The sequence below is a fragment of the Pseudopodoces humilis genome, chromosome 2 (assembly GCF_049639895.1).
Source record: "Pseudopodoces humilis isolate 2021_Gansu_Grassland_sample_001 chromosome 2, ASM4963989v1, whole genome shotgun sequence".
NCBI classification, from domain to species: Eukaryota; Metazoa; Chordata; class Aves; order Passeriformes; family Paridae; genus Pseudopodoces; species Pseudopodoces humilis.
The window spans coordinates 95,140,716-95,155,356 of record NC_142201.1 but is presented as its reverse complement, the minus strand read 5'-3'; the positions used below and the strand labels follow the sequence as shown (position 1 = coordinate 95,155,356).

General features: G+C 39.7%; 1 protein-coding gene across 4 annotated transcripts in view; it reads left to right on the top strand.

Annotated features, from left to right (window-relative positions):
• IMPG2 (interphotoreceptor matrix proteoglycan 2) overlaps window positions 1–14,641 on the top strand; it is a 55,729-nt gene that overhangs the window by 18,533 nt on the left and 22,555 nt on the right. For 3 of the 4 annotated variants that reach the window (XR_015772032.1, XM_088052195.1, XM_088052194.1), the window contains exons 4-7: window positions 3,600–3,631; window positions 3,732–3,755; window positions 12,695–12,741; window positions 13,181–13,272. Coding sequence is in view for 3 of the 4 variants with exons in the window: in XM_088052195.1 (XP_087908321.1) it covers window positions 3,600–3,631; window positions 3,732–3,755; window positions 12,695–12,741; window positions 13,181–13,272 (195 nt within the window). In the remaining variant the exon portion in view is untranslated. Of the gene's footprint in view, window positions 1–2,682; window positions 2,911–3,599; window positions 3,632–3,731; window positions 3,756–12,694; window positions 12,742–13,180; window positions 13,273–14,641 lie in introns of those variants that run through there. The other variant, XM_088052196.1, reaches the window with a different exon arrangement.

Below are 14,641 nucleotides of genomic sequence, written 5' to 3'. Positions count from 1 at the left end.
TAACCATTGTCTTTGTTTAATTGAATGTCCTAACCACTCTGTCCAGACCTTTATGTTTTTTTCTTTGCATAGAATACCTCCTTTAGTTTCTTTTAAATCTGGAAAAAAACAGATATCTGCTCTTTCACATGCCCTATCCTCTCATATGCATGCAAAAAAAAAATTTTCAATTGCCCTCCTTTGAGCCATGCCAGATTTCCTTCACCCATTTTCTTATCCATGCACTTACTGTTCTCCTATTGACTTTCATTCTTTGCATTGCAAGTTTTAGCCTCCTCTAGTTTAAAAAGGAAACCCCTTCACCTTTGCCATGTATATTTACACATATATATATACACACACACTCACGTATATGTGTGTATATATATATACACACATATATATAGCCTTCATTTCAAGTTGCAATAGTTGAAATGATATCTGATCCACTAAGCTTCTCCTGCTATTTCTCCTCTAACTCACTGTAGACAATATTTTTACCTTACCTGTCAGAGATGTGCCTCAAAGCACTGCTCCCTATTCTGTCTTTTCTCTTTAGTTTCAGTTCTGGACATTGTCCTCCATTTCCTTGCATAATCCCCAGCGCTGTGGCCTTGCCTGCATGTCAGCGTGGCTCTGCCATGCACCACGCTGGGGAATCAGGACAGGCAGATAGAGAATCATCCCTTGGTATGACTCTCCTGTTGGAAGTGAGGTGTATAGCTGGGCTAAATCAAATATGCTTGGTACAGTACTACACAGATGGGATTAAACTAATATGGGATTATTTTAGATCTCCTTGACATTTCCTCTGCCTTTTTCTCCTGCCTGGGATTACCCTCAGGACGTTTTATCTTCTGTGCATAATGGTAGTCTCTTAGGATCAGGAAAGAATGTCCTATATAATTGGTTTTCTGCAAGATCATGGGTTGACAGAAGCTCAGATGGTTGGTACTGTATGTGATTTGTTGTAGCCTGTGTTCAATGTATTTGTGTTAATTCATGATAACTCATCACTATGTAAAGTAACTGTTGAGAAAGGTGAGCACTAGAGCAACAGACACAAAACTCAGCTCCCAGCATTAGGAGAATTGGTATAATAATGTCAGGAAGGTCCTGCTTCAAGAGACCTAATTTTGTACAAAGCACCTGCCAGAGATAGCTTCAGTGAGTAAAAGCTCCCCTTAGCTTTGGTGTGGCTGCTGCTGTTATGGAGAACTCTTTATAGATCACTTCAAGTATTGAAAGGATGAAGACATTAAATAATCTTTGCAGTCTGTGTGCAGTAGGTAAATTCCTACCTCCATTTTAATGAAGGACCTGAGTCAGAGAGGTGAGGTGTTTTGGCAAAGGCTATTCTGTCCTAAATGATTAAACAAGCCAGTATTAGAATTTGAGAGCCCTTGGCATCTTGTTGGGGGGGGAAAAGTGATGTTTGCCATGGAGTTCAGTCATGTCATCACTTGCCCCCACTCCAGGCTGGAAAGCAAATTAAACATTTGAGAGAGAGGAGGACAGTCACACTACAAACTATTGCAGAATGTGCTAGTTTAGCAATAGGAGGTGCCAGTTTACTATGAAATTATATGAGAATTTAGTAATTTGATATCTTATTAAAAATGTGGTTGCGGAGACTGTGTAGTACTTCTTATTCTAGATTTTGGCCATTAAAATAATAATTTGAAATTTTATGTTTGGTTCTTATAAGTTCTCCTTTTAATTTGTTGAACAGATGACTTGGAAATAACACGACATATTGGCTAAGTCCAGGGAGCCAGACTCAGGGAACTTGAGAGCCACCAGCACGTCAGACTGCCCTGCAACAGAGTTTTGGCCCAGGCACCTCTCACTGGGGTGTCCCTATTCCTTTGCTCTTGGCAGTGGTCAGGGCTGCACTGAGCTCTGCTCTCAGGGGCCTTTGAGGAGCAGTGAGTAAAGCTGCAGGGTACAGACTAGCACTAGATATTGAAAAGATTTGTGAGGCCTGTGATAACTGGGGTTGGTTTTAATAGTAGCTACAAATCATCCTAACTGGCTGAGTGTGGAAGATCTCCTTTACTAACAAACAAATGCTTTTTACTGAGCTATTTACAGATAACTTTCCAAAATCTTGTAGATAGGTAATCAGTCTCTCTCTTCCTGGTAGATCCCAGTGCACTAGGGGTGAATATACAGGCACTGTATAGATCAGCATAATGACCCCTTAAAAAAACAACCCAAAGTCCAACACAGCTTTAGTGGCCCCAAGTTAGAGTTTCTACGGTAGGCTACCCGGTTTCTTTGTTTGCCACTTAAAACTAGTCTTGCTGTGTCTTAATTTTTCATACTAAAAAATCTCCAAATGCTTCATTAAATGGAGCTGTATAATAAATGTTGGTCAAAGAACATGCTGCAAGGGAAGCTGACTGAAATTAGTATTTTTGTAAGCCCTGCTCTGGCTGATATCCAAACTGCCTGCCATTCTAGCTGCAGTCACAAGGCCCACATGTCCTAGAAAAAAGAGAGGGCTGCTCACTGACATGGCTCCAAATCAATAACAGCTGAATTTCTTCACTTTCCTAGGAAGAACAGGAAAACACAGGTGAAGAGAGTGAGCAGGCTAACCTGCTCAAAAAGTCTCTTTTGTTTTTTCAGCCCTCCTTCACACGAAGAACCATCAGGACAGCTTAGAGTGAGAGTCCTTAGGTCACTGAATACATACGGGTGTGTTTCAGAGAAGTTTGAAAAGTGGAAATAGTATGTTTAAAGCTAGCTGTAATTTAATTTCAAAGAAGGTACTTAAGTTGATTCACTTCCTGTTTTTTCACTGAAAAATATACTTGCATTGATTATACAAAGAAAGCCAGCCCAATAAGCAGTCCAACCAAACAATCCTTTTTTGATCCCTTAAAGCAGAGAAACAGAAATTGTGTGGATGGACAATAATTTTCTGTAAGTATTTGATATTCCCTTTACACTGGTACAGCAGCAGGATACAGCATTATTTCTCAACAGCTCCTATTACTTCTTGGGACCTCCTCCACTTCTTGTGGTGTTCTTCACAGAAGCTTCTCTGACTCTCCTCTAGAACTAATGCAGTAATACCATGAGAATTTTGATGAAAAAAATATGAACTGTCTTCAGACTTCTTAGTCTTTTTACACCAATACATGAAAAACCATCATTCCTGCCACTTGTATAACCATAAGCAAAGTCATCAGATTAATCCTGCTGTAGCTTTACTTTCAAAAGATGGTTTTAAATCTATACACAAGTAACAGAAGTAATACTGAATTTCTGAAAACTGCTTGCTTAAAAGGTTCTTATTGTTGGCATCCTCTAACATGGGACAATGCTGTACCTACAGGACACTGCAGGAAAATACATAAATGTAGAGCACCTCTGAGAAACCTAACGCTCTTTACACTGCCTGATGTCGAGTTTCAATTCTATTTTGGAAATGTCAGACATATTTCCTTTACAGTAGGGACTTCGTTAATAAATTTTGAACTTAGCAAATGACAGTACAGAGAATAGAATAATTTCAGCGTGCAGAAGGAAATAAAGTGGTATAAACTGCATTACAATTTATTTCACTTTATATTACTCAAATATATTCAGGATTTGTTTTTGTTTTCCAGAAACTGGCCTATACAAAGGAAGCCATGGGCAGGTGAGTATATCTGTGTTGTCCTTGCATTTTATTCTCTCTGGAGATAACATCGAGGCTGAGCTGTGACATTTTGTAACCTTTTCTCTCTTTTTTTTGTCAGTTCCTGTGCTGATTGGTCATGTGGGTAAGTAATTTTCCCTTTCTAAAGGCTAGTGACAGGTCGTTTCTCTGGTTCTTGCTGCTGCTGGCGTTGATCGGTGCACTGAAGATGAACAAAATTCATCTTTGTGCAAAAGGATGTATAGAAAAGTGTGGTGGAGAAACCTGTTGGTTCTTGCATGTGAACCTCTGTCCTGGCATGGTTGGCATGCTGAAAATATCTCAGCCAATCTGAGGCTTGTACTTCTGCTTAAGTGTGTCATCACCTTGTTGGCTGTCAGGCTGCCAGGCACAGACACAGGCTATTTACCTGAAGAGGTTTAGTGGGGGAAATCTCTTCTGGGAAAGACATGTGTCCATAGTTGTGCTCTGGTTGTCTTGAAAATCTTTCCCAAAGGCTTTCAGGTAGTCCTGGCCATCATTATAAAAACCAAAAGGAAATGGAATATTTTGAAATGCTATTCTATAAGACTTTCAAGAGATGTGTTCTGTAAACAGTTACAGGGGAATTGATTGTTTAGGCTCTTCACACTTTTAACAAGGCATTAAAACTGGAAACTGATTTGTGGTATCTTTGTATCAATGCAAACCTGAACTTGAGCTGTTATTTTCATGTCTTTTATTGTATTGAAAACAAGTTCAAATTATTCTTGCTCCATTGCTACTCAGAACTTAATCTAAGCTGTTATTTTTGGGGGTAATTCAAACCCAAATAATCTGGTGCTGAGTTCCTCTGAAAAACTGGTAGGTTCAGTTCTCTGCTTTACAGGCCACATAAATCTATGCTAAATACAAGTAATTAAAATACTGGGAAGAGTAATCAGAACAAACTTCTTAGAAAAGCCCCATCTTCTCAAATTAGGTATCCTCACAGTGATTTCATAACCACAGCATATGCTAAAATTAATAATTTGAGATGATAATGGAAAAATTTATTCTAAAAGTTGGTTTCTCTCTGTCCTGTGGAGCTGAGTGCTCCTTTGACAAGAGCACTCCCTGAAGCCTCCAGGTCAGTGTCCATCTGTTCTGAAGAAGTTTGGGTTTGAAAACCTACTGCCATCCCTCTGTGAGATCATTCAGGAAATCTAGTAAATACAGAGATACATGAGAGGAATTGTAGTCAATGCATCTAGAGTCTGCATGTACTGTGGTAACAGTGCAAAGCAACTAGAGGAACTTGGGCTAAAGGAACAGTGCGAAAAGCCCAACTTTTGGTTGAAAGGTGGATCAGAGGGATAAATGCTGTACTAGTCCAAAAGCCACCTTATGAAGTGTTTTGTGGCAACATTAAAGGGGTTCCAATAGACAGCTGCAAACTTTACCAAACTCAGTTCACATGGGGCTGTGCTGCATCTGTCTCAAAAATACACCGCTTTTATTTCAGTATGTATTGCTTCGGATTGTTTATAATTTTAGGTTGGTATCTTTGTTACTGCCATCTGTTTAAACTTTGGGTTTACTGTATATTTTCCTCTATAATTTGTTGTTTTTCTTGTGCTTGGAAATTGTAGTGTTTTATAGCTTAAAGAGGGGGATAGAGGACTGAAGCAGTGACAGAAACAGGAAGACTAGCCCTGGGTAATGGAACATCAGGAGAAATTAGTAGAAATAATTTTTCCATTATGAAATCCAAACTTACTCTAAGACTATTCTGGACATCTTAGAACACTCATGGTTTAAGATGTGAAGTTTGTAAGCCAGTGTCCTATAAAAAACAAAGCTGTGATTTTCTGTCATGGGTAGATGATGTCTCATCTAACTCCAGATGTCTTTACCCCAAGAGGAGTAAGTCAACCATCTCAACACCGCCAACAGCCAGTGTTATTCCCTGAAAAAATAACCAGACGTCCCAGTAAAGATCAGAATAAATGTTCTTCTCAAAATGTTCTGTAAGAAATTAGCATAAGTACCCAACCCAGGACCACCATCAGCCTCTAAGCTGCAGGATGGTAAATCCAGTGTCAAGTCCCTACTGCATAAAGGGAAAGTGAGTTCAATTCTACTCTCTCCTGGGCATTGCTGTTCTCACCTGCTGACCCACATGTGCAGAGACAGGCTTGTCCAGGACAGGGCAGTGCTAGGATCTGAATGCAGCTGACTTGTCACCCAGCTGTGCCACCTGTGTCAAAAGGGACAACTGTTCTGGTCTTGTCTCAAGGGATGGCAGGGCTGTCCTCAATATCTAGATATCCAGGGTATCTAGATGAGATATTCAGGTGAGATTCCCACACTGCCAGGGAAGGACAGGCTTCACCAGATGCTGCCTTGAAGTGAGGGTCTAGCTGAAGTCTGATTTGTCCTGTGGTGAGATCCAGTGTCTCTGATGACTGTGCAGAACCAACTATTTTACTTTGGAGACCTGGGCATATTTCTCTGTCTCTTTTCCCACTGATAAGAACAACAGAAATTTTGCCAGAGGTTCTAGAGTGTAGCACCCACACATAAGCTTTGACCAATCTCTTTTTTCTGTGAAAGAATTTTTTTTCTTTGAAACAATTTCTTAATTTGGGGTTGATCTGGAATGGAAGACTTGATATCCTTGATATCTGTTCATCTTTTTAACTATACTACCTCTCTAAATCAAATCAAAATTGTCCTGAAAGCTGTAAACAGCTATAGAATTGAAGTTGTGACTTGAGTAGTTGAATACAACTCTTATAAACCTACCTAGATGTCAATGTGGTGTCTCTCTCTAGCTGGAAAAAGCTAGTTTCATCTAGTTAAACGCTGGGATAGTTTTAATGTGGCCTATGGAAAGGTGACTGGTGCTTTTGTAGTTTAGTTCCTGGAATAACTCCCAATCTGGCATTACTGACAGTGACGTAACAGCAGGATGAAAGTTTGTTCCCGTAAGATTTAGCGCTTGCATTCACGGAAGTTAAATGCTCAGCTAACCTGGCCTTTTTAGGAACTGAGGGATTAAGCTAAGTACTACCAAGGAGAAAACCTCAAAAGGAAAAGGCAATATATGGGACACAATCCAGATGTGTGCAGAGCAGTGGACATTGTAGAGTTTTTGCCCCAGTTGGAAGTTTCAGAGCACTACATCAGCTAAAGACTTCTATTGGTTGCTTTATTCAGAAGGCCACTGGCACTTCACATAATGAAGTTCTGTCTCTTAATATTGTAGTCTGTCTCTTGACAATAGGACAATCTGTTTGTCTAATTCCTGGGGGATCAAAAGCCAGATCTTGAGAATCAGCTGAAAGCAAAGAAGTAGCACAAAATTCTTGCAGTGGAAAACAAGAGCTTTTCTGCCATAGCCTTGCTTGAGTGGTATATGCACAGCAGCAAACTGAGGAAAAAACAGAGAGGATAGGATAGTTGAAAAGGAGGAAAATAACACACTACTTTTTCAGTTCTTCAGAAGCATTTTTTAATGTAAAATGAAATATGTAGAGGCATGTGTCCTTTCTGATGGTACTTGCTGATCCTAAACTCGCTGAAATTAGTTGCAGTAAATCTTGTCCAGACCTCCTGTGTTCTGTCCATGTTCTCTGCCTTGAAATATATTGGCAAATCTAGAATCCATATTTTATCAGAGGTGGTAGCAATGGTTGTTGATGTATCATTTTGGCTTTTGTGCTATTTATCTAAATGAGCTTCAAGGAAGAGTAGGAGTTTGTCTTCTGTGCTGGGATCATTTTATCAGTTCAGCAGTTCTGCCTGCAGTGACATAGAAACGTACCTGAGTTTCTTTGCTGTTTGCATGTGGGCTTGGTAGTGATATTCCTTATTTCAGAATATTTTTTATCACCTGCACAGCTTTACCACTTGTGAAGAGTTCCACACTACACCTTTTCAGTTGTATATTTTCTTTTGTGCTCCCTGCTGTCTGGCAGAAAATACCAAAGGTTTGTCCAGCTTTAATTAGAACCAAAAGAGATTAAAATTCAAGGACTACCTAAATGAAAATTAAGATAAATGCATGTAAATATTAAAAGGAAGAGAATCTGAATACAAGGTTTTGTCTTGCATTCTGAAATTGCATAAAAATACTTCTTTAATTGCATGCTAGTTAGTTCAAGGCTGTGACTGAAATATTTAAAAATGAGAAAATCAGACAATAAAACTTTCTCTCCTTTGTGCAATATAAGAATTGAAGTAATATTATTCAGGAAAAAGAAATGCTTGAAATAGCCAGTTAGACTTTAGAACATTCAAACTGACCAACAATCTTATAAATAATGAATAAACTGGTGGGTGTCCAGAACCCATAGTACAAATCTGAAGGTGTTACTTTCTTCAACCACAAAGCTGGGCTTGTCTTAAACCTTGTCTTAAACCTTGAAAAGAAATGTAGAGAAAAATCTAACTAATACCTCTGTAGAACATCATGGGGAGCTGTGAAATGGTATCACTGATGGCCCATTTGACAGGTCCAGAGTGCTGTTTCTCCTTAATAACACAGTATGGCTGCACATAAAGAACCAGTTTAGGCCTGTGAGTCAGTGGAACTCTGTTTATGCTTGTTTATGGACTGGAACTTGTCAAGTCTTCTCCTGACATGACTGATGTCACACAGAAGTACATACCTTTTGAAAAAAAGGGGAATGTAGGCTGTATTTGTGAGCTGTGATTGCTGTATTAATATGTATAGGCTGTCCATAAGCACTGTTTGCTTCAGATCAGCTTCCTAGGCCCTTATGGGTCTTACAGCTGCCTAGATCCTCGTGTCTAAGAGAACTGTGTGATCTGAAACCGCTTGTTTCTGCCAAGGAAACACAAGTGCAGTGTTGTTTGTTCTGGTGCTTAGACATCTGCTTGTCTGTGTTCCTTCCTGCCTCTCCATACATACGTGTATGTTTTTATATTTTGCTTACTGCTCAGCCAAGATGATCCAGGGAATCATTCATGCAGGTAGGACAATGGAAATTACATTTCATGTGTCTGTGTCTCAAATTCACAATAAACTCTTGTTTGCTGGAATTCAGTCCCTCTACCTGGAGTGGCTTGCTTGTGTAGGTAGAATTAAAAATCAAGTATGGGCCCTGGATTAGTCATGGGGCAAAACCATAAAAAATTCCATTTATTTTAAGTGGCACAAGTGAGCGGGAATTTGAAACTGTGTTTACCTTGAAAAGTGATGTGTTCAGACAATTCAATATTGTCAACATTGCCATGGGCATTTTGAGTGACTTCCTTAGAGATGCCCAGTACAATTGATGATTTTAAAGTGATCAATAAAGTGGGCATTTGAAAAATGTTAAAGGAAAGTAGAACGCAAAAAGAAAGCAAACCTCATAATTCTGCTAAACTTATGAAAAAGTGAGCTTGGTTACAGCATAGAATCCTTAAAACTGTATTTTCATCCTCTTGAAAAAAAGTAGTAGCTGATCATTTGACCAAATTTGGTGCTTGATTGGTTTGGTTAGATTTTTTAAGGTGTTAGTAGGTGATATTTAAGTGCTTGGTTTTTAATTTTCAGCCAGCTGTGCACTTGGAATCCTGTCAGAAAATTTGTTAGCTCCTGGGGGCTTGTATTTAAAAGCCCCTCAGTATCAGAGTAAGGGTATATTACCTGGCCTTGACAAGGAGGGTGGTCTCTTGTTGCTTAAGGAGCTGGGTTTGCTACACAACCTGAACTCTCACCTTGACACTGGCCTTACTCTCACCTCTCCTTCCAGCATGATCATGGCTGCCCCAAGGCCTGGCCTGGGCTTGTGTTTAGGCTGTGGTTTAGTCACCATGTGGCTAAACCAGTGCCTAAGGTGATGCTTGTGACACAAGTGCCCTGTTGGAGAGCTGCCATTTGTTGAGGTCAGTGACAGAGAAATTCGTCTTGGACTTTTGAGACTTGGAGAACTTCACTTTGATGTGTCTATCACCAGTAATCTGATCTAGAAGCAGAACTTAGGAAAGATATTAGGCCTTTCCATTTGTAAACTGCTCCTCTTTTGAAAGTGTGATTTATCTCACAGCATTTTGTTTGGGGTTTCTTTTCTACTTTGAGCATTTGTCCTTTAAAAACTCAAGCAGCTTTGTTCAGGGGGCTCCCTGTCTGGAGTGTCCAGGGCTGCCCCGAGGTGGCTCCAGATGCATTTGATGGGCAAGGCTGAGCCCTACACTTGTGGCAGCTCAGGGAAAAGCCTGTGTGGGAAAGGGCAAAGAACATGGCACAGGGAGAGGAAGAGGGAACAAAAGGAATGAGAAACAGTGGCATGGAGAATGCCAAGGCCAAAGGCACTGCACCATGGCAAATCATGTATTCCCTGCAGCCGAGGAAGGACCCAGACTGGAGCAGTCAGACCTTTCCTGGAGGAGCTGCTACCCCTGCAGAGCATGCACTGGGCAGAGGAGTCAAGAGTGAAGTTGAGCCTGGGAAAGGGTGAAGAAGTGGTGTTTTAATTTCTCTGCTTCTCACTACCCAAATGTACTTAAATATGCAATAAATTAGATTTCCCGAAGCTGATTTTCCCATGGAGGTAATTGGGATCTGCTGGCTTTATTTCAACCCAGAAGCTTTTCATCATATTTTTTCCCCTGTCTTATGGAGATGGAGGGAGTGATAGAGTGGATGTGTGTTTGGCCCTTGGCCAAGGCTAACCCCAGAGCTGGGTGCTCAGTTGGTCAGATAGTAATTTTGGTCCTTTTGAGATGCCCTGAGTTGCAGCACACGTGTGCAGAAGGCCAGCAGGGTCGATGTGGGATCCACGGGTGACCTGTGCCTTGTGGGGCAGTAGCTGGAGGTCAGGAGTGCCTGGAGGCCCCTCAAAAAACGCTGGGCACCAACCTGTGGCCACCTGGATCAAGTGCCATGAGTCTCAGGTTGGGATCAGGCTTAGCACAGCAAATCATGTTCCTTGTTGTCCTCTGCTTTAGAAAAGGGGGTGGATACAAGGCTCAGCTAGTGGCTATATATAGGTTTGAACTGACCAGAGTATTAAAAATCCTGTAGCAGAGTTTTTACTATTCATCACTTTGTTTTTGTTGCGTTCATATTTTGACCCTAGTTAGACTGAACAGTTTGTAAAAGTAAAATCCCAGACTGGTTCACCTCTCCTGAAAAGCAGAGTCATTCTTGCTTCTGAACATGAAACATGATGCACTAAAATGCTCTGATGCTGTCATTTGGTGACTCTCTGGTGTAGATGTAATATACTTCCTATTGAAACTGGTAAAATAGGCATCTTGAATTTAGGTGAGCTTAATTGGAAAATGTTTCATCAGACCAATTAATAATTAAGCAATAGTTTTTATTGCAGTTATAAGATGACAAACAAGTAAGGAAACTAAATCCCTCTGAAACAATCATCATTCTTAAGAAACTATCCTTAAGAGAGGCTATCTTTTCTAAATTACACTTTTCAGTAAAATTTTCCAGTCTTGGAAATCATTTGAGGATTTACTGAGTTTGACAAAGAATTGGCAAACTCAATCTTGCACTATGCTGGCTGAAAACAGGTACCAGTGTCCATGAACTGGAAGCAGGCACAACTACACTTCAAAGCCTGCATGAGGCTCATTGATTTTATTTATGCAAGAAAATACATGAAGGTACTGTTTAAACTCTTGAATAAATATTTTCTGATTTGTTAATGTGTAAATTTTTATTTTTTGTTAATGTTTTAGAATTGTTGTGGAGTCAATGCTGTCAGTTTAACATTCCCTGAACTATGTTTTGGTATAGTTAATCATTACGTGGAGGATTAGACTGTGCCCTCTGGGAAAGGGTGTGTGAAAAGATTCTTGACTTGAATAGAAAGTTCTTCAGGTTTGCCTTCAGGTCTGTTTATTGGCACGTAAGTCTTATGTGTCTGTGAGGGCCAGAGAGAGAAAGGGTTTCAGACATTAACTCAGTGAAACTATGGTCTCTGGTCATATGCTGCTGCTCTGGTATCTGCAGAATGTAACTGTGAATCTGGCTGTCTGGCTGGTGCTGGAAGCCTTTTTTGGAGTAATACAAAGACTGACTATGCAGCCTGAAGGAAGCAAGGTATCAGCTTGGAGTTTTGCCTGAGGATAGACTGCAAGACCACTTGTGGAATATGTGAATCATAAATTAAACCTGGCAAGGCCAAGAACCATGGCTGACATTGCATATATTAGAGTGAAGACTTGCTGCATGTTTCACGGCACAAGTGTGATCACCAATAAAAAAGGAGATCTTTCTGAAGTGAGAGAAATATCTCAATACTATGAACTCCAGTAATTTTCCTGTTCAGTTTCTCTCCAGCGCTTAAACTGTCAGTCTTACAGCTTGTGCCGTATATATTAACAGTATGAAAAACTCAAAAAATAATTTTCCCCTCATTCAGGAAAGACTTGTTTCTGTCAGAGCATGTCTCCCACTCTTGGTAACTTAAGAGTTGCTCCAGGCTTACAGAATTGGCTCCAAGCAGCTTGGGTTTACTGTAAGAGTCCTGTCAAAGCTGTCAGTTTTTCTTCAGGCTGACAGTCCTTGTGTGATTGTTCTTCTGAAATGTTTTTTACATTTGGCCCGGAGTTGTTTTATCCTGTGTGTGAATCCCATAAATGGGGTTTGGAAACTGTTGCATTTTGAAGATTTACAAATAAGCAGAATAAAATTAATGATGAAAACAATACATCTTCTTGCAGTGATTTCAGTGCAGTTATGGTGTTTTAGTGCACTGGGGAGTATTTTAAAACTAGGTATTACCAGTTATCTTTGTGTTTTATCTCTTTGCATTTGCTTTCTTCACAGAACTTCTAGAAGACAGAATGTATTTTTGTATGGGACTCCAGGTCATTTGGGATATAAGAGGGTTAGCAACCCAGAGATTCACATGACGTATGATGCAAGTGACCCAAAATCTAAGTTTCAAAATAAAACTGAAATACTGCAAAGCCTAATTTTTATAAAGCTATGAGCAAAATAGTACCATGAAAAATTTCTTCTGCACATGTGCTTCTTGGTGTAGTATCAGAATCACAGAAATATCAAAAACTACTACATTTATCTTACCACATCCAGCTTCAGTTTCTGATTTGTTTTTTGTCTAGTGGGACTCCTACTCCACCTTTGGATGCTGATGTTACCACACTGAGAGGTCAGTTTTTACCTAACTGCTGTTAATGCTGATTCTGAATTAGCAGAAAAGTTGAGAAATCAATGTGTTTGGACTTCAGAAAGAGCTCTGAATTTTTACACCTCTATAATGCCATTTCTAATCTGTGCTGACATTTTGTTATCCCATGAATCATGAAAATCCTACTCAAGAAATTAGTTCTGTGCTGTTTTTACTGCACTTAAGTTCATGTTTCCAAAAATATATCTGCTTAGGCAGAATGTTAGCATCTTATACTGATTAGTGTATTGGATACTTTTCCTCAGGCTCTTCATGTGTCTCCTGTGCTGTTGCTGTCATGATGATGGGAACAGGAATCAAATTTGACTATAGGTTTATGCTTGCTGAACTGCTTCTGTGGATGTATAAAAATAAAACCAAACAAGCCAAACAAAATAATACTGTTCTCTTTCAAATTCAGATGCAGCTGCCAATGTTCCTCCTCCTCATGAGGTCTCCATCGAGAGTCCTGAGGGTGATACCATCCCTGAGCATGACAATGTAGACACCACTGTGAGTGGGTTTTTTAATTTGCATTCTCCTGCCTTTCCTATGTGATATTTTTATGGTCATTTGCATTTTAATAGCAACTAAAGGTGTTGTTAATATGATGTGGTAACACAAACTAGGGTTTCTTGGTCCTAAAATTAAGAGCCAGACATGGTTAAGGGATAAAGGGTTTTTACCTCAGTATTTAATAAGGATTCTTATGGTTCAACTGTTCTTGTGGTGCAACAAGGTGGAATACGCTGAAATGCACGCTCACGGTAGCTCATATATACAGTTTTATAGACCTTGCAAATCAGTATATCTAACAAAGATGTTCCATTGAGAGGCTTGAATGGATAGCGTGACATCCTCCTATCCCAAAGTATTCCCCCTTTAGATGGGCCTAAACCTAGTTTACAGATTGTGTCCTAGATGGGACCTTGGTTTCTCAAGATAGAGTAAAGCTTTCTGGCCTCCAGCTGTGAGGTCTTTAGGGTGTTTGGTCTCCTGGCCTAACAGAATACCAGGACTATGCTAAAATATCAGACTTAAGGAATTATAAGTATGCATGCTAAGGGCACTGAGAATATAGGAGAGGTATATTTTAAAAAGGCAAAAAGTTGTCATGGCATCAATAAAATCAGGGTGTGAATTTCTAAAGTTTTAAGACATTTTCCTGGGCAGATGTTTTTCCATTTGGAGAGGCTTTGAAATGCCTCTTTCCCAGCAGTGGGAGATAACAGATCAGTTGAGCTATCAGGTGAGATTTTTTCTGGTGTCATAGGACTAGAGAGGGAATGCCTAGTGGATTTGAAAGCTCCAAGAAGAATGTGAAACACTATTATTCCTATGGAAGCACAATATTCCTTAGGTTGCTGGAGTAGTGTTTCGAGGGTCTGTGGGTACAGTTGCATAGAACAGCAGAGAGATGGCCTGGACAGCCTTGGGGACTCTGATTCTCAGCTTTTTTTCCTCAGTTGATGTAGGCAAACTTTTATTTATCATCTTGCAAGTCACTCTTTCTGTGATATTTCACCAAAGCTCACAACACAGGGAAGTCTAGACCCCATATTTAAAACATCTCTGTAGAAGTGAACTGACCACCACATAGGTCCCAGAGCAGTATTTGCTTCTAGGAAACACGTCCTCTGGACTAAATTTTAACCCCACACTCTAAAATCCAACTGCAGTATTCATGGGCCACCATGACTGAAGAAAATTGTGCAAACCAGTGGTATCAATCAGTTGGCTTTTGTTTTTTTTTTATAAATCAAAATAAAAATATAAATATTTTTTATAAAAATGAAACTCTCAATGGATCACAGAGAAGCTCACAAAGTTTCAAGTTCTGCATGTAAGTATACTATATAATATTATATACTATATAATATCT